The sequence below is a fragment of the Atractosteus spatula genome, chromosome 2, assembly GCF_055471065.1.
Source record: "Atractosteus spatula isolate fAtrSpa1 chromosome 2, fAtrSpa1.hap1, whole genome shotgun sequence".
In the NCBI taxonomy this organism is placed as follows: Eukaryota; Metazoa; Chordata; class Actinopteri; order Semionotiformes; family Lepisosteidae; genus Atractosteus; species Atractosteus spatula.
In genome coordinates this window covers 45,599,250-45,619,423 of record NC_142707.1, presented here as the reverse complement: position 1 = coordinate 45,619,423, position 20,174 = coordinate 45,599,250, and the positions used below count along the sequence as shown (strand labels likewise).

The following is a 20,174-nucleotide window of genomic DNA, read 5'->3' as shown; positions in this document are numbered from 1 at the left end:
GTTTCACTGAACATTCTTATCTCTGTACTCCAATTATTGTAAACATCTAAAAACAGCAAACAGAGACTGGGGTTATATTGGAAATGTGTCTTCACTCTGATCCTTGGAGAAAGAACATCTTTGAACACTCTAACAGCTGTCTCCAATTTAAAAATGTATTAGAGAAACTGATGGAGAAATTGTTTCTACTAGGAAATGCATTACAATAAACCATAATATAGTACATATCCAAAACCTTTCACAAAAGAAACAAAGCAATACACACATCATGTCAACTCACAGCTTCTACAATAAAAGAATGACATACTGGGCTGTCATCACTCTTGGACATCTGCATATTAAAATATGCTGTTCAGCTCAGCATATAACAGAACATAGGAATAAGTAATACTCTTTACTGAACATGGGGATCAGTGAAAAAGAATAAGTTTGTTCTATCCCACAGCTGGTGTGGACATTATGTTTTCCAAAAAAAAACAATTTTCATTTTTTTTACATCACAGTTTTATGTTTTTAAAGTTTTGTGGCTATTTAAAAGCAATAGCAAGATATTTTACTTAACTAACTTTTAACACTATAATTTTTTACACTGAAACTGATCGTGCTGGAACTTCATCCTCTCTTCGGTAAATATGAGAGACACCTCGCTGTGGCACTATTGCACTCAATGGTCCACCATATCCTAGATTCTCTCTAGAATATCGGTTTGTGTTTCATCATATGAGCAAATAACCATGATGCAAACTATCCTGACATAGGTCCAGCAAAACTCTGATCCTGGAAGGTCACTGTGTCCTCCAGTTTTCTATGTGTTTTTAAAGCTGAATCCCTTGATTTAGTCCATCTAATCTGTAACTAGTTTCACCTGGTTAAGGGGCTAGGATGGAATGAAAACCTGCTGCAGACATACAAATCCCCTGGGCCAGGACCAGACTGTCCTGATATAGACAGATACTTTCACAGCATGGGACTGTGTATTATCTAGCACAAATCTTACGTTCTTCTGGCTGCATCATGGGGGGAAGCATTCCCAGGGAGCCAGCTTTGAATAAGCGAGCCCGAGCTGTGCTTGTTCTGTTGAGCTCCAGAGGATCAGCCGGAGGTTTGGGGAGAGGTGGAGAGGTGTCAAGATCAGGATCCGGACAAATAGGCAGTTTGGGTTTCTGTTAAAAAGAAATGCAAGCAGAAATACATCATTGAAACTCAAGACTGCCATGTCCAGAGTTAACTGCAGTGAAGAAAACCAGTATACTAAATATAATACTACAGATCTTCCAATAAAAACCTCTGTCTAGAATGCAGATCTTACACCACAGCCACAGTACCACAGATTGTAGGGTTGATTTCAGGCTGTGTCATTCAAAGTCCTAACTGGTGGTGCAAAAAGGAGTTTGTTGGAAGACTTAGCTGGATGATCCTTGATTTGCTCCATGAGAGTGAATCATGCCAATGGACAGATGCTGGCACCACTGTGTGCTGTGTCTTTCCTGAAGATGATGCAATTGAGCTCAAGGGATAAGCGTTTGTGGAGTGCAAGTTTTGGAAGGCACCTATTGCAATCGATATGTCCGGACAACACTTGGGAAAATATCGCCACAAAGACGATAACTCCTGACAAACAATGTGGAAACATCTCATAATGCATAGGGTTTTTTAAGAAGCCAGATGCCATCTTCTTTTAATTTGAAGTGCTATGACTGTTTGTTTCAGGCCTGTTTTCACTGCATGTGGAGTTTCATTTGGGTGGGGAATAGAGTAGTAAAACAAAAAGAAAAAAAGTGATTTCCCCATGAAGACAAAAATACAAACATGCATATCGGTCTCTGGTTCTCCTAAAGTTAGCAGAGAAATGAAAAGGTAATTAACTAAAATGGAGGCTGAAAAGGGGCAATTAATTGCCGAAACTAGAAAAGCATAAAATAAAAGATAAATATAAACCATCTGATTACACCAATAAGAGTATTAATATCAAATTACAAAGTCTATATTGGCTTAACTTTAAATAAATACAGTACATATTAGTTTCTAAATAAATGTTTAGTTCATAACAATTCAAATGGAGTTTTTTTTTTTACCAAGAGAACCCAAGTACAAAAAAAAATTGTACAATATTATACATATTCACAAGACTGTGTTGTCAGTTGTAAAATTTTTTATTAATTTTATTATTGTTATTAATTTCATTCTGGTTTTATGAGCTTGCTCTACTTCCCATGGCATGGGGCATTTTTAAGCAGTCCAAGAAATAAAAGAACTCATTATAGATTTTAAAAAATAGAAGTATGTGAAGTCTGGTTATCTTTCAAATCCTCCCCAAATTAAATTTGTATAGTCCAGTTCTGTAGCTTGATCTAATACTGAAAGATACAATATTTCTGCTAATCAAATTTTCATTACTTCAAGAAAAGTCTACATCATAGATGGTGCTACCTAAAATGTTATGGCAGCTGCTAACAGTATATTGCCATACTAAAACATAAAAGCAGCCCTTGTGGGTACACTAAAAGAAACCCATTTCACTCAATGATGTATGTTAAGTATAAGTGGCTAGTTACAGGTCCTGAGAAACTCAATCAAAATTACACTCAATTTTAAAACTCAAGTCCTTTGAGGACTGACCCTCCAAGTTAAAAGTGCAGATCCAGGCAGTACGAAATTTACAGTAGATGAAGAAAAAACTGCTTTACATACTAAGATATACAGCTTTCATACAGCACCGACCTAAAGTCATTCTATTCGGCTAATATTCTACTCGAAACACCCTTACCATCTGATTAGCAAAATAATTAGAAGCTTTAAAGGAGAGAGAATAACACAATTGCCAACAATATTTAACAACCATGACCTATTCTTTTATATTACATGTTAATACCTTCTTTTCCAAGGAAGGTGCTTCCCTTCTGATCTTGCTTAGTGATTTTTATTGTTGAATATCCTTCTTATTTAAAACACGAGATCTACAAACCATGAGGCCAGTGCTTCACGTTTTGCGAAAGCAAAGAACATACACTAAGGAAATCATTTCCCATAGCTGTAACACTTTAATTTATAGAGGTCTGACAAAGATGAGCAGTCTTTTGCATTGCCCTGGATTTAGTTGCATTGTGCATATGTTCTGTATTTCACAATTTTCAGATATTTTATTTATGTTGTTAACTACTATAGTAAGTTAAATGGGTTAAATCCTGAGGGATACCTAATGGAACCCTATATGAAATCCTAAAGGCTATAGATCAATTAAAGGGACTATTTCACACTACGTAGTGGAACAAGAACACAGGTTCACAAGTAGAACCAAAAAGGGAAATAAATTAAGACCAAAAATATGAAATACTTTTTTTGTACAGAGTTGTGTATATCTGGAAGTAACTTGAGGTTGAGCCCCAAACCCTGGGATCTTTTAAGATGGAAGAAATCTTAAATTCACTGAACTACTGATGTAGCAGTAATAGGAGCAGTAGTATTACAAACTACTCCTTATTTATGTTCTTATTTTGACAATCTAGTCTCTTGGACACTAAGTTATATTGACTGATTTCTATATTTCTGCAAAGAATCATAAGAGCATTACTGTTAAGAAATGAGGATTAATTTTCCTTAAGTCACAATTTGCATTGTCCACAGTTTCTGAGAAGTGATCTTTTAAAAATCAGTGGAGCATTCATGCTCATTGTATGAAAAACATTCCTTTTTAACAAGAGACATTCAGAACATCAAAACTGCTTTATGTACACTTAATGTTGATAAAAACGTTTAGGTGTACAATAAGGTGTCATTAATTCTAGATAAATAGAGCAGAGTGTGAAGAATAAGCCAGTTTTCTTTTTTTCTTCTTTTTAGAATAGGAAGGCTACAATCAGGGTAGCCTTATGACTGATATTCTGTAAAAGTTAAAGGGGAACTGCAACTCCATTTTTATATTTCCAGGGTTAAAAAGAATTGGCATTGATCAGTACACTTCAAACCACAATGAAAGTAAAATGTGCACAGTAATGTGTAAAATGCCCAATCTACATCACAAAATAGATTCAATTTCCAGATATGCACAGCATCAAATTCTGCCTCACAGAATGAGGTAACAAAAGCCCGCTTCATGTCACCAGAAGTTATTACATTGTACTTCTGTATAGCACTAGGAAATCTAACATCATAATAATATAATATCAAGGGCCAAGATGAAACACATCTGCTCTAGTTTCTACATTTGCTAAAAAAGGGAACTTCAAACTTACATGTTCCAGGGGCGAAAGACGTTTACCTGAACCAGGTCTTGAGTCAGGTGTCTCGAAATGACGAGCATGAAGACTAAAAAAAAAGAAAAGATGAATCTGTAGGTCACTAGGTATAACAACACCAAAGAATTATTAACCATAATTATTCCTTACACTTATATACTGTAGTGCTTTTCTGGACATGCCAGCCAAAGTGCTTACAGGTAATGGGGTCTCCCCTCCACCACCACTAATATGCAGCCCCACCTAGATGATGCGACGGCAGCCATAGTGCGCCATTATGCTCACCACATATCAGCTATCAGTGGGGAGGAGAGCAGAGTAATGAAGCCAATTCATAGATGGGGATTATAAGGAGGCCGTGATTGGTAAAGGTCAGGGCCAAATTGTGCCAGGACACTGGGGTTACTACAACCCTTCTGTTTTCGAAGAGCAAGCTGGGAATTTTAATGATCACATAGAGTCAGGACCTGTTTTACTTCTCATGGAAAGAACAGCATCTTTTTTACAAGTAGGGCATTAGGACCCACACAGACAGCAGGGTGAGTGCTCCCTAAGAATTAAGCATGTTAAAAGGTTTATAGAGTGTTTTAGTCACAGTAAATTCGGCTCAACCTGCTTAGCAGAGGGCTAACTTCCCACCATATGACCCCCATGCAGAGTGAGTGACCAAGGGGCAACTCCACATGAGGTGGGATGCAAAAAGGCATAATGTATGTGAGGGAGAGAAGAGGATTATGTACAGTATATCATTTACAATGTTTAGGTGAGGAAATGATGTCAGCATTGATTACGAACTACTGCCAACCATGGTTGTTTGAAGTGACTGTTGTCATCCCTCCTAAACTTTCTTCAGAAACTCCATTTGACTGGCTGCTAAATTCATGAACAGATTGCTAATTTTAAATTAAATTATGTTTTGTATTCTAAATTAAACTAATACTCCAAAACAAAGATCTGCAGATTTGCAGATAACCACTGCAAAGCAAGAGGGGTACCAGGCTCTTCTCTAGCGTTTTTGATGGCACACATCACAGTACGATAAACTCGACTACCTTTTTCTTACAGTACCTGAAAGACGAAGGGGGTCGGTCCACAGAAGTTCGACAGGAGGTCGGTCCAAACAGCTGCCTCTCCTCATACCTGGGTGTAAAGGGCCTTTGCGTCTTGAATGTCCGGAGAGACCTCCGGGCCTCACTGATGATCTCAGCACTTGTCTTCCTCCTTGGTGAGGGGCTCAAGTAAAAAGGCTCATATTTCTGAAACTTCTTTTCCGCCGAAGACATATTTGAGCTTTGGTAGTCTACTGATTCCAGAGCAAAACCTAGGGACAGAACAGGAAATTCATCTTTGAATTTTGCAACTTATTTTATTAAAGGTTTCCAGCAAAGGTCAGAAGTACCATTAAAAGTGGTTCATACTAATTATTCACTATATGCAATACTCGCAACATTTGATTTGTTGTCTAATGCATGCAGGCATTCCTGTATTACTTTCCAGCCTAATTAAAAGAGTTTTCTTTTCAAGTGACATGCATGTTAAGGTGATACAATAATATTTCATTGATAGTTCACGTGAAATGAATCTGACTTTTAATGCTAATGCAGCAAATATGTAACTTACTTTACAGAAATAAAATGATGATTTTTGTACAGTTTCCTTTGTTAGAATAAACATGCCATCCTGTAATTAGTATATACTTGCACAGTTGTTAGGTGATATTAATGCAATTTATAGCTGAACCCAAGAGTTGGGTAGTTTCCAACTATATGAACTGTCAAAGAGCTAATATACATTTCTGAATATAGGCTGGAACTTTGGATATTTAATCTCTCATACTGTACATTTCTACCAGTGTGTCTGATTGGGGAACTGTGTAAAAAATAATAAATATAAAGAAATTAAACTCAATCCATTTAGAAAGAAATTAGGCAACAGTAATCACTGAAAATGAAATCTCTGTAAATCGTACATTTTAAATGAAATTTTAACATATTGTATATGTTTATGTAGCTATACACAATTGAGGCTGCTTACAGTAGCAAAAATACAAAAGAGGTGTAGAAGCTTAGTTTTATGACCAAGGGAAATAAGGAGTGGGCAGTGAAAATCCTGTGCAGCTCTGGAACTACGAAATCTAGCTGTCAAGGGGTCGCAGTGTTGATAATACTGACGCAGTTTCTAAAGCACATATTACATAAGGCCTTGGCACTGATCAACGCCCATTGTTTTCTGTGAGACCACATTAACTCTGTCGAGGCATGTCAACAGGCACTCGATACTACACTGTTACTGTTGAAGCAAGAAAAAGAGTTTGAAATGTGGATAGTGCAGGTACAGTAAGTACTGACAAGAAAAACTCTGTTTCTTCAACTGAATGAAAAACGTCATTTAAAAAAGTAGCCTCTTTTAACTGTCCACTACCAGAGTAAAGTATTGCAATGATGAAACTGAATCCATCCGAAATGCCTCTGCATTATTCTTCCTCTCACTGCAGAGATGATGTAATGGAGGTAAAGTAATAATGGCATGTCATGATGAGACACTGCACATTAAGGCGTTGGACGGCCTTCAGCTGTCAAGCCAGATATGCAGCAACCAAGATAACTCACTAGGAAAAGATATGCTTGTGCGTTAAGAATTAAGAATTTCAATTATGCATTCTCTTTTAAGGATTGAGGTAATTTATTCTGGAAAAAGAAAATAGTGTCTTCCATCACACACAAACTTTTAATATTGCTTTAGGAAAGAAGTTGTTACAAGTCAAATATACTGGAGAAATCTGAGACACAGGCTCAAATAATTCAACACTGAATTCCATTAAAAAACAGCGACCTTCTGCAGTAATATATTTCTCAGTGTCAAAACTGTTTTTAAATGAATGAAGTCCACCAATAATTAGCTGTCAGCACGATAGCTGTATAATTGAAATTCAGTTAGTTGAGATCTATTAGTAATGAGATATTTAACATTATTATGGCTGGTAATTCAAAAAGTTACTAATTTAATAATGTTTTTAAGCAATCAATACCTAGAATCAATCAAAAATACCAACAATTTAGCATACTCCTGTATACCATCACAAGTCAAGACATGGCCTTCAGTGAGTGTTAAAATATTTGGGTACAGTATATTAGAAAAGAAGACTTGTTTATCAAGAACAAGGGTTTAATATTATTATTTCTATTACATATTTCGTTAGATGACTTCGTAAGTGTTCACTCCATATATTAACCCATTAAACATTCCTGTTCCAAAGAAGGCAGAAGAAATGATGAAACAGAATTTGGGTCTTATTTCTGCTATAGCAAATGCAGAATGTGAGTAAATATGTCAAAAAGGGATCTTCACTTTAGGTGATGTTACAGAAAATCAGCAAAGCATTTCATGAAAAGGTTTAATGTAGACCATAGATTGTAAGTACTGTTCTTAAAAATTAATGAGCCTCTCATTTAATATAAATGAAATGACCTAATTTTAATGAAAGCTGTATGAACGCAGTCTGAGTTTTGAATATACTAGAAAAAAATTTAAATTTTATATATTTATAGCAAGTGACTAAATTTAACAATGTAATAAACCTAAGATTCTACAGTGAAACAGTTAAGGTGATTGAAAGCCTTATGTCTTCTGTTGGTTTTTTTTTGCAACAACTAGAACAATCAATTAAACAATTAACCAAATTACTAAATCATATACAGAAAGTTTCTTAAGGTAATGTAGAGTGGATTCTTTCACTTCATTTAAAAGTAAAATAACGGTTAAACACCCCAGAGCCTGGTTTGGAAATATTAAAACTGTGCAGTTAAATAGCCCAACACCTGAATGGAACTGAAGGGAACAAAATCCACAACATGAATGTTTAAATTGGAAAGGTTAAACGTGGGATGTTATCTGACCTTATAGCACACCGTCAACAAAATACAAACTAAAACCTGTTCCTACGGCAATGTGATCACTTTAAAAGATTGCAATGTGTTATAATTAGCAGAATAACACTATGACATGCCCTCTTGGTCAATAATGATTAATCCGACTTTGTAATTCTGCACTTATACAGTACAATACATGTGTTATACAGCAAGCGTTTCAGTAGCTTTCCTTTATAGGACGATGCAGGTATTTCACCATTCAACACTAATTGAATGATATTAAAAGATATTAAAAGAACAACATTTTAAGAGCTTCCCTCACCTGTTGCAAACGGCCTAGTAGACCTCAAATTAACACACTTTCCATACTGGATACATCAGTTGTACAGTATATCCTCCGATAATAATGCCTACCTGAATATTTCTATAATCAAAGATACAAAACGTATTATTTGCAGTAAGCAAATCAGACTCCGCTTTTCTAGAATAAAGATTTAGACTAAAAACGCGTTTTTTTTTCAAGAAATAAGATACTTAAATAATTCACTAAAATGTTTTTGCAATCACAACGGTGGGTTTACATCCACAATGCCATGAATAATTACTGCTACACTTCGCACCCTAACTCAGTGAAAGGCAGTAATCAAGTTACTGTACAGTACATCACTGGGTTGTAGAGTAACTGACCTGAGCCCAAACAGCATGTGATGTAAAACCCTATAGTGTCTTTATTTTATCTGACGTGTATAACATTTATTTTTCAACTTGGTGGCAAACAATAATCACCTGAGTCGCAATGGGAAGTCATTTTGAGATTGAAAAAGCGGTCAGACCGGCGCTCACCTCCTCAAAACCTCTGCAGATTCCCCCACGAATGCACTGCGCGCATGCTGCGTCACCATAGCAACAGCAACGCAGTCACAGCCGCTGCGACAGCGCAGCCAAGTCAACTCGCGAAATATGTTCGGAAGCTATTTCAATAGGTTGCGTCTACATCTAAAATATAACCGTAGGAGTCATCATACATCTCGTCTATTGTTTAACTCTCAAATAGCGGTTTGTAGAATTACGCGACAAAACGTAGAAGTACTTCTGCAAACTTCCTTATAATAGAGAGAGTCCACATAAATGCAGAAAAATAGTAAAACGCACTTACCACCATTTAAAAATATATGTTGTTGTCGTTCACCAGTGTTGTTTAAAAAACACTGAATTGTCTTTGAACAAAGCGTTGATCTCCTAAGAGTGGAAAGCTGTTGCCTGGATCCCAGCTGACCATGTGATAGACAACCGGGTGACGTCATAGTTAGCGAGACGTTTATTTTTGTTGCTTAGGCAATCAGGTGAAGTTGCAGCCGTTATTGATTTTCTGATATGAAACTTGAAAAACATATTTTAGACTTTAAACCCGATATCGGTGACCACTGCGAGTCACATTCCAGTGTCAATAAAACCTAATTTTAAACTTCTGGATAAATCTAGCGTACCACACTATGTAAATTTATATGTGCATATTTTATATACTTTTGAAATGTAAATCAGTTTTGAAAGGGGACACCGGTTAAAAGTAAATATTTAGGTTAAGATATTGTATCACTTTCTACCACCTCAGTTCCCTTGAAACATGACAGTTGTCTTCAGCGAATCTAACGAGTAAACCGGAATCAGTCTAAATTGTGAATATTTTAATATATTCACTCATTTATATTTCACCCATTTTGTATTATGGAACATTAATTTGAAACAGTACTAATGTTGCTTTAATTTGGGATTCAGGGTTAAATAAAAATAAGTCCTGATGGAGATCTATAATTTGTAACGAAAGAAATGTCTTCTAACATCAGTGGCATTTGAACATCCAATGTGATTCACCAGCATCTGTGGAATATTATGCATCCCAATGAATCAGAGAGATGATAAATAAAAAGAAGAATTTGTTTTCAGGAATTAATACAACAATATTATTGAAGGAATGTATGTTTGAAATTTCTGTACTAATCTGTAGTTAAAGTGATACACATTTAGCAGTCAAAAACAGAAAAGGTCTTCTGTTCAAATGGCCACCAGTATGCTAATATAAACAGCCTTGAATCACAAAAGGTCTGGTTCTCCTACAACTCCCGTCCTGGAAAATAAGATGAGTTTCCTGTCCTGATAGGAATTTCACTAGGTGGTTAGGAGCTGCTGGCAGAGCTCAGTCCCCTGTTTGTGACCCACATCAGGGCTATCATTGAGAAAATTGGTAGAGGGACAGCACATGTGTGGTTGGCTGAAAATACAAGTTCACTTTCATGATGCAGAGAGAGGTAATCGATTTGATAACTTTGTCTCACAGTCAAGTAGTGCTTGGCTTGAGGTTTAAATTGAAAGATGTCTTGACAATTTGAAATGTGCCAACACCTGACATATGTAAATAGACATGCTATGAGATTTAAATAATTTATGATATGAAAAGCACAGGACAGAGCTGCCAATAGAGGCAGTGGTTACAGAGTAACTACCAGTTTGCAGAGCATGTGGAATTGTTTTTTTACAAGAAGGTTTATCCATGTCAACTGTTTTTTCTACCTTTTGAAAGAGATATCAGATGCAGTGGATCTCAAAAGATTTCTTCTTTGAGACTAAGAGAGAGCATTTTTGCTTCTTGTCCATCCCAAACAACTCGATGGTATAAAGTAATAAACACTGAAATACTCCAGATACTTAGTCATGCAAGGGAAGGAGACTTTAATGACTGAAATATGACTTCTGTCGCTTATTTCCTCCCAATATGAAAAGAAGTTGCTTTTGTTGATTAATTCTATCATAAATTGTCATAAATCTCCATTTATTATTTTCCGATTACAATACACAGTGCAACTGTGTTTCTTAGCATTCCTCAAATTTGAACTTTTTTGTTAATCATTTTTGACTTTATGGCGTAGAATTTGCCGCAGTCCAGGGAGTGCACCTGTATGTGTTGTGAGCCCACATGCGAATGTGATCAAATTCTGGCAGGGGCAGAGCAGAGCTGCACTCTCTGAAGCAATATTGTTACAAATAAGGGGAAAAGAGAAATACAAGAGAAAAAAGGTAATAACAAAACTGCAAAGCGGGATAATCAATAATTAAATAAAATAATCCTAATCCCCAAATTGTAAAACATATGAAAAGAATATACATGTACTTTATGTGAGAGGCTGGTTCAGTTTGAAGCACTTGAGATCTTTGTTCTCACGACCATCAGTTTTCAAGGTTTTCCACAAATTCTTAAGAAGACTCAAGTCAGAAGTTTGACGCGACAACTCAAGGATATTCACTTTCTTATTCTGAAACCGCTCCAGAATAGCTCTGTCCTTCTGCTCTGGATAATTGTCCTGCTGGAAGGTGAATTTTTATTCCCACTTTAGGTCTAAAGCAGGTTTTCCAGTAAGATTTGGCACACTGTGCTGGTTTTGTGTCAGATGTAACACTTATCATTTAGAGACCAAAATGTTCATTGTGATACTGTTGTATGTTGTATTATCAATTAGGTGTTTTGTTGGGATTTGAGATGTTTTACTGTAGTTTCCTTACAAATCTCCTCTGTGGGGTGACCAGTACTGTATATCGATGACTCGTGGACATTTTCTCCCATGTCAGCCACTGAACTCGAACACTTTCAAAGTCACCACTGGCCTCACTCTGGCATCATTAACCAGTTTCCTCCTTGTCTGCCTGTTCAGTTTGCATGCCATCACCATGCTCAAAGAGGTATTAAGGATCTTTGAGATGTTTTTATACTCTTCTTCTGAAAAAAGGGAAGGGTATAAATATTACAGAGATGCAGTACTGGTGACAGTAAAATATACTCTATTCACTTCCCCTTAGAAAATACATCCCTCTTCTCCCAGATTTCTACAATATTTCAACAATACATCAGTTAACAAAAAAAATCTTTTGGTTGGGGAATTCAGAAGCTGGTGCACCTTTTAAGAAACTGCTTTAAACCCAAATCATCTTGGGCTTTGTTATTTTATATACTTTGTTGCTGGACACTGCTGATGAAAGAAAGAGAGTGGCCTGGCTTAATGGTTATAGAGTAGCTCAGTGCAGAGATTAAAAATCAGCATTAGTTTATGGCTTTCATAAATCATTTCTCCCCATTTCATGCCAGTGCATAAAACTGCTGATTCCTTAGCTCATAATTAAGTCCTAAACGCGCAGTGCAGCTTTTCAAAAATGAAAGCCTTGGATTAGTCACCAAGCTTCATAAAAAGAGTATTACAATAAAATTAGTTTGATCTAATCAGAGGCTGCTCATGGATTAATTGTGCAATCAGTATTCATTTCAAGAACAAAATTAGGGCTCAAACGACTTCTTCACAAAAGGTCCTTTTCTAAAAATAAAAATCATTGTTCAAGACATGATGCCTCCTGTTGCCTGGTTTCCCTCTTACATGGATTCTCCTCTCTCAAAACAGAAAAAAAGGCTTAATATATATATAATGTATGCTATATAGTCAATCACCGTGATGCAGTGGTTAGCATGGCTGCCTTGCAGTGCTGAGGCACGGGGTTCAATTCCTGGGGTACTGTCTGTGTGGAGTTTGTATTTTCTCCCCCTCCAAAGACATGCTGGCAGGTCGGTTGACTTCTGGGAAGACTGGCCCTGGTTTGTGTGTGTGTGTGCGCACGCCCTGCGATGGACTGGTGTCCCATCCAGTCCAGATATTAAGTGTCCTGCCTTGTGCCTGTTTCTTTCTGGGACAGGCTGTGGCTCCCCCACGACCCTGTTGTTATGTCACACACAGCGTCCATTCGGGGTTTACGGCGCTGCTGCGCTTTGGGTTTGGGGAGTTACCACTTTACGGTACTTAGGTGCCTTGGCGGGTTTATGCCATTCTGTGCCAGTTAAGAGTTATGCACAATAAAGAGCAGACATCTGTAAAACCTGTCCGCCTCAGTCCCTGGTTTTCCGCTGTGTAACACCCGTATTGTGCAAAGTGTTTTAGAAAATAGTGCAGATAGGTAAATGGATGGTTGAGCACAAATGTAGAGACAGCGGCTTCTATACTTTTGCCTCATGTACTGTAATACAAATTTCATGAGTATGAAAATGCTTACAGCCACTATTAGGGTTTGCTAAGGTCATGGAGTTAGAATTGGGTTTCAGCTATTTCAGTATCATTTAGTTTAGAGAAAATGTAAGGTAAGGTTTAACATGAATGAGGGCTATTTGTTTGTGATAGGACATGGGTGATGGCTTGGGCTAATATCAGAGGTTGTGCTTTTTGTTAAGATCAGGTCAAAGGTTTGGGTTCCAGTTAACTTTGTACTAATGCTATAGTGATGTTTAAAGATATGATTGCAGAAATAGTGCTGAATTCAGAAAAGGATCTGTGTTTGGGTTCAAGATATGTTTGGATAGAATTAATTTGATTATTATTATTACTAAAGTTAGGTATCGCTAGTTAAGGAAAGGAATAAGTTATGGTTTACTGTACCTATTTATACACACAGTCTTAATTTTCGGTTTATGAAAAGTGGTCAGGGACTTTTGAAATGGCTGTGCTGTGTTATTTTTCCTGAACACATCAAGTTTTCTTTCTTATTGTAGAATATTGAATATTTACCTCACGTCTTTTATATGATCAATTTGCAATGTTTTCCCAGTAAAGTGTGAAGTAACCTCTGTTGGGTGTTTAAAATAAATGTATTCTGGAAAATATTGTTCTTAATTTACAAATTAAATATGACATTAATATTGGTACAATGCATTATGGTAAAGACTATAGACTTACTTTATAAATACATACAAAAAAGGTTTTCCTTATCTCTTAAAACAATCAATCACAGTAAAAATGTGTGAAAATATATCTGTGATATTTCTGTGCTGCCCATATTCAGAGGGTTCCTCAATGACTTGTATTTGACTTGAGAGCTTCTGACTGGCTAGTGAAGGTTAGATACAAGGTTACACATTTTACTGCCCTGTATTCCATCCTGCCACAATCAGTCATGTAGGTATTGAAGTCCTTTTAAATTAATTTCTGTTCATGTTTGGTTTCTTCACAACAGCATTCAACTGATAGCTGAAGACTTTGAACGATAGAAGAATATTAGGATTGATCCCAATTATTTTCTTTTCGGTTTGCCTTCCTCTGATTGTTATTCTCTGTCCTTCCAAAGCACCACATAAGCTCATTTTTTTCCTTTCTGATTCATGAACGCAATGCAGTAAAAGACAAATATAGAATGATTTTGACTATTGCTCAGTATATGTCACCTTCACATTTGCATTAAACCTTATCATTCTCAAAGCTGACCTTTTACATTAGTATCTAGTGTGACATCTAAACCAACTTCATTGCCAGCCTTCTTGAAAAAGGGGGAATGCACAACCACAGCACAGCATCAACACAAAACAAATATCAAGAATACCTCAGAAGTGATGCCATAGGTACCTTATTTATCTGTAACACAGAAACCACAGTACCATCTCTGGAAATCGTAATACTCTATAATTTTCCCTGTTTAGGAAATTTTCTTTTAAGATATTTAAACAGCATACACAACAAAATAACCTGGTGACTCATTATCGTAAACTAAATTGTTGCTTTTGCTTGGCATTTTTACAACAAATGGTATTAAAAGCATTTCATTTCCCAGGATGGCTTTTGCTATAATTATTAGTGCTGTGGGGTCTACAAAATGCCCTGACTCAATGCTCTGGATGTTAACGATAACATATATTAATGAATTCATGGGTTCGATTTACAGGAAGCAGGCTACATCTATACAGTCACCCGACTCTGAAGTTCCTTTGTCTTGCATTTAATTGAAAAGCTTCTATTATCTAAATAGTTGAAAATCGTCTGTCTTCCCCCCTTCATTGTGACAGCATTAAATCCCTGAAGTCATTCATCATTCACGATGTTTTTAATAATGAGAGCAACCACATTATAGTAAATATAGTTGGTAATATAAGTGTAATAATAATAAATTCCAATGTAATAATTTTAAATTAATAATAGGAGATCAGGTAGAGAAAAGTAAAAAATATTTCTCTAAGTCATTTTTATATGAGATTTGCTTCTTTGAAATCTTTAGAAATAATTTAGGTAAAAAGCACTGCAAATTTTGTCCTGAAACAAGAACTTTGAAAATCACCATAATAGTATCCATTTTACCTGCCCTGATCTTGGTTTCCTTTGCAAAGCTGTTAGGATCATTATCATTCAAGAACCTCCTACCTCCTGGAGGACCATAAATAGGACACAGAAATACACTGACTAGAAATACGATCTATAATAATAAATAATAAAAATAAGATATAATACAGTAATTCAACAAAAGAATAGTTTGCCGTTATAAAATGTGTATTTTCAAAGAGTAAAAAGAAGAAAGAAAAGGAAATAGACAATGGTATTACTAAATATGTTGTGACTGTGACCATCACAACGCAGCAAGAACTAAATATAAAGAGTATATGTATAAAATGGCTGCACATCTTCTTTCTGCACTATAGTTCTCTACAATTCATAGATTTTGGGTGCTGTGGCAACTAAGAAGAAACGCTCAGATGGCCCTGATTCTTACTCTCCAGACAATTTCTCTGTCAGTGTTCAGTCTTACAAGTGCATGGGTACAATATTTCATATGGCCTATATTACAGTTGCTTTCCCAGTAATATTTACAAATTACAGCACAGTTGGAAAGAGAGTTCACAGATGCTTTACAGATACAGTAGTTAGGAAGTTGTGTTTAATTATTTGAATGTTGCTTTGTAGAAAATCAGTTTGAAAAGATATGTCTTTCAGGTTGTCTGAATAGTAACCTTTCAGCTTTTTTTAAATATATGCCAATGTGCATATAAGCAATCATGCTCTTTTCTGGCTGGATTTAAATAGCTCTACATGCTTCATTCTCTTGGATACAGAGAATGTAATTGGGCTACGACAGCTATTGGCCATACCCAATCAGAAGCCATCACCAAGATGATTTCCACCAATGACAGCACAAGTATGGTTGCTGTAATTTCATTGTCACTAAGGGAGGGAAAAACATAGTCACAACAGTTGGCTCCTACAAATTGCAAAGTGCTCATTTAAAGCTGCAGAGCTATTTTATTTCAGTGTAAACAGATTTGCATAAAAAACAGGGAATATGAAAAGGCAACTGGCAGTAGAGCTGTCTTTTAACTCTATGCTTCATTTTTTAAAATAAATGCAGGTTATATACAATTTTGAACCAGCCTCATTCAGATGTGCAAGGCTTCTCAGTCTCTGACAGCAACCTCTTTCAGGGTGGTGTGTCTCCCTGGCAACCATTTCCTTGTGGGCAGTGGACGGACATAAGCCCTCTGATGAAGAGAGTATCACTGACATATGGGGTTATGAGGAGTTTGCTTGATTTTTATACCAAGGCCATGGCAAAAGCAACACAGAATTACAGATAAAATTAGGTACAGTATTCAGAATTTTAGGTCTTTGTTTTATCTCAGTTTGAGTTTCCGATAAAGGGAAGACCTACAATTATGCAATGTTAAAGTTTGAAACAAACTCTTATCCTCATTGGAAACTGTATTATAAATTCACACAGCAATTTCAAAGCTGTCCATAGCCAAATAGCTACTGCTATACAGTATCTTAACAGTACTGGATCTAGAAGACTTTATGCCACAAGACACCACAGTTACTAGATTAACATATGCAGTAGTGCACACTTTCTAACTTTTAGGTGATAGTATACAGTATATCAGATATAATATATTATAAAAAATGTACAATTTAAAAACATCTTTATCTCAAATTAATGTCATACTCAATAAAAATGGACAAGAGAAGGGTTTTGTCACTCCTGTGAGGCATGGGGTAATATCACATTCTCAATAGCTGGCAACATTAACGGTCTGTAAAATAATGGCACAAATGACTAATTTTAAATGTGCAATACATAAATTACAGTTAACTAAAATAAGGTGAGCGATGTAAGGACTGTATTTTTGTTATTTAAGTTCTTTAACAAGATAAGGGGAAATCTAGCTGAACGGAAATGGCAGAATACAGTACCTAAAGGAAAACTTACCAGATGAAGACCATTTTGTTTAGCTACAAAATTGATAAGATAGCAGTCATTTTGACCAGTAATTTACCTTAATTGTTTCCAAAGAAGAAAACTGAAATTGCATTGTGTGTGTGTTTAAGTCAGACACTTTGACAACCGTTAGTAACTAATTTGCAAATCAAAGTGTCATAAGAGGAGCTGATGATGTGATAATTGTATGCAGGAAGTTCAGAACAGATGAAAAGGTATATTGAACCAAAGGCAAAAATAAATAAAATGTTCTTTCAGTAATATATCAGCACAATAACCATAAAAGATGGAGTACCACATATAGTACTTAAATATTGTATATACAATACAATGTATTTACAGTATATAGGACAATAATAGGAGACTTCCAAACAACAAAAGGGAAATGGTTGGTGTACTTAATAAATATTTCACTCCACTTTTCAGTAAGTTAGAAAACAACAACAACAACAACATGCATAAAGCATTAAAAAGACAAAGTTCTGCATTAAAAAATGTTAGAACTGAAGACACAGGTATGCTCCAGAAGGCACTAGAAGCCCTCAAGATTGATAGGTTTCCTGGACTTTATGATATGCTACGGTACCAAATCTACTCAAAGAAAAGAGATATATTAGTCAGAAGCCATTGACGCAACTCAACACACTCAGGATAGGGGTGGTAACCTTGGATTGGAGAATTGTTAATGTATGAGTTCTACTTCTTCTTCCACTTCACGTAAGGTCATGGAAACAATTTTTAGAAGTAATCTAGAGGATTGCCCACATGGAAATAAGATCCTAGAGATAATGAATATGGATTTAGAAAGGTAGGTGGCTCAGTTGACTTGCTAGAGTACTTTCAAGAAGCAACAACAACAATAAATACACATACAATATTCTGTATTTAGACTTTGGATTATCAAGGATTATGATAAAGTTCCTCATAAAATCCCAAATTTCCTCCAAGATTGTGCCACGTGAGAGGACTTTTTCTGATCAATCTTTGAGAGCAGATTTTGGCTAAATAATTTGAACCTTGCTATAGTGAACTCGCTGTCCTATATGCTTTTAGAAATTCTGATTTTACTTTATTGTGGAATCCTCAGTCTAAAAACATTCACTCCAAGTTGGAAATGCATCCTTAGAATAGATTTCCTTTCACATTTGGGCATCATTGTAGGAAGGGAGATTTAGGCTTGGTCATTTTCTTTTAATTGGCCTATCAAGACATTACATAGGATTTCAAATTACAGGGCTAGAATTCTGTACACCTTGTTTCGTATATAGTGTAATGTTTAATACCGTATATTGTAGAAATTGTGTAGTTGTTTTTGTTAATAAATATGAGTCCATGTTGTGCCTCTGATTTTATTACACTTTTGTCAGAACTGTGGCAGAGTATAAAAAACTCATGTTCCTCAAATTAACTACTGCATAGGTTTATTTAATTTTAATTTTAATTATTTTAATACCTGCTCTCCCTATTATGAACATAAAACCCTGTTTCCATCCAGGGTGAGGACATAGAGGGGTTGCAGTCCTACAAGTACTTAGGGGTACACCTGGATGATAAGCTGGAGTGGTCTGGTAACACTGACGCCCTGAAAGGTCAGAGCCAACTCTATTTTCTTAGGAGGCTTAGGTCCTTTGGTGTGTGTGGAACACTGCTACACATTTTTTATGAATCAGTGGTGGCAGTGGCCATCTTCTACGTTGTTGTGTTCTGGGGCAGCAGCGTCATGACAAGAGATGCAGATAGGCTCAATAAACTTATCAGAAAGGCTGGCTCTGTGTTGGGGATGAGCCCTGACCCCCTGGAGGTGGTGGCTGAGAGGAGAATGCTGACCAAGCTCACAACCATCATGAACAACGCCTCTCATCCGCTTCATGGGACTGTTACTGGGCAGCGGAGCACTTTTAGCAACAGACTGCTCCAGCTACGGTGTTCAAGGGAACATTTCCGCAGGTCTTTCCTCCCAGAGGCTGTCAGGGTGTATAACGCTGCCCTAGGCTAGGACTGTTAGCCCTTCATTTGCTCGTCTATGGACAGCATGTTTCTCCATTGTACTTTTTGGCCACTCAATCTGTATATACCTATGCACATTTTGCACATATTTTTGCACATATATGTTTTTTACAGTGACTATGATCATATTTTGCACACACCTATGTATTTATTTTTATTTATTTACTGTATTTTATATTTATTTTGTATTACTGTACGTATTCTAATGTTTCGGCTATTCTGATGTCTGTCTTTTTGCTTGTCTTGGGCTGCTGTAACACATTTCCCTTTGGGATCAATAAAGTCTTAACTATCTATCTTATCTATCTATCTAAAATATGAAACACTGGGCTTGAAAAGTGTGATTATCTTGACAGATTATCTTGCACATTGTGGGAAGACAATTAAAAAGACAAATTGTTAGGATATATAGTTAAAAGCAATTGTTTTGTTAAAATTGTATAGTGCACTAGTGAAAACAAATTCAGGAGCACACAGATAAATTCTGGAGCTTAAGGGAGTTTAAGGGAATGTCCTACAGTAACAGCCTGGAAGAAACAAATCTTTTTCGTCTTTAACAAAGAAGGTTATGAGAATACCTGATACAAGTATTCAAAATCCTCAAAGGCACTGACAAAGTCAACCCAGCCACATTCTTCAGAGTGATCAGGGAAATATAAACCAGAGGGCAAAACTGGAAACTACAGGTAAAGCATGTGGAAGCGCATTTAAAACTGAGAACAGGATACACCTCTTTCCCCAAAGGCTTGAGGTCTCTTTCAAGCAACCTCTGCATGAGATCCTTGGATCAGTTTGCCACTAACTACCGATTTGGCTAGATGTGCCTCTCTTTGGTAACTTCTTAAGCTCATCTTATATTACAGTGGTTCAGCCAAATGCTCATAAAGCCCGAGTAAGAGACATGATTTGAATAGTTCATGTGGGTAGCTGTGTCAGCATGCACAGGCTGTAAAGGAACAAGTAAAGAAAACGCTGTGCTTTCTTCTCTTTTCAGCATGGAATAAAC

General features: G+C 36.3%; 1 protein-coding gene across 1 annotated transcript in view; it reads right to left on the bottom strand.

The window, feature by feature from the left end:
- Positions 1-9,331, bottom strand: part of armc2 (armadillo repeat containing 2) — a 55,664-nt gene extending 46,333 nt beyond the window's left edge. The window contains exons 1-4 of the mRNA XM_088927309.1: positions 9,261-9,331; positions 5,304-5,556; positions 4,233-4,305; positions 998-1,163 (exon numbers count right to left, since the gene is read on the bottom strand). Coding sequence (XP_088783435.1) covers positions 998-1,163; positions 4,233-4,305; positions 5,304-5,518 — 454 coding nt within the window. The 5' untranslated portion in view covers positions 5,519-5,556; positions 9,261-9,331. The remainder of the gene's footprint in view (positions 1-997; positions 1,164-4,232; positions 4,306-5,303; positions 5,557-9,260) is intronic.
- Positions 9,332-20,174: the final 10,843 nt, after the last annotated feature.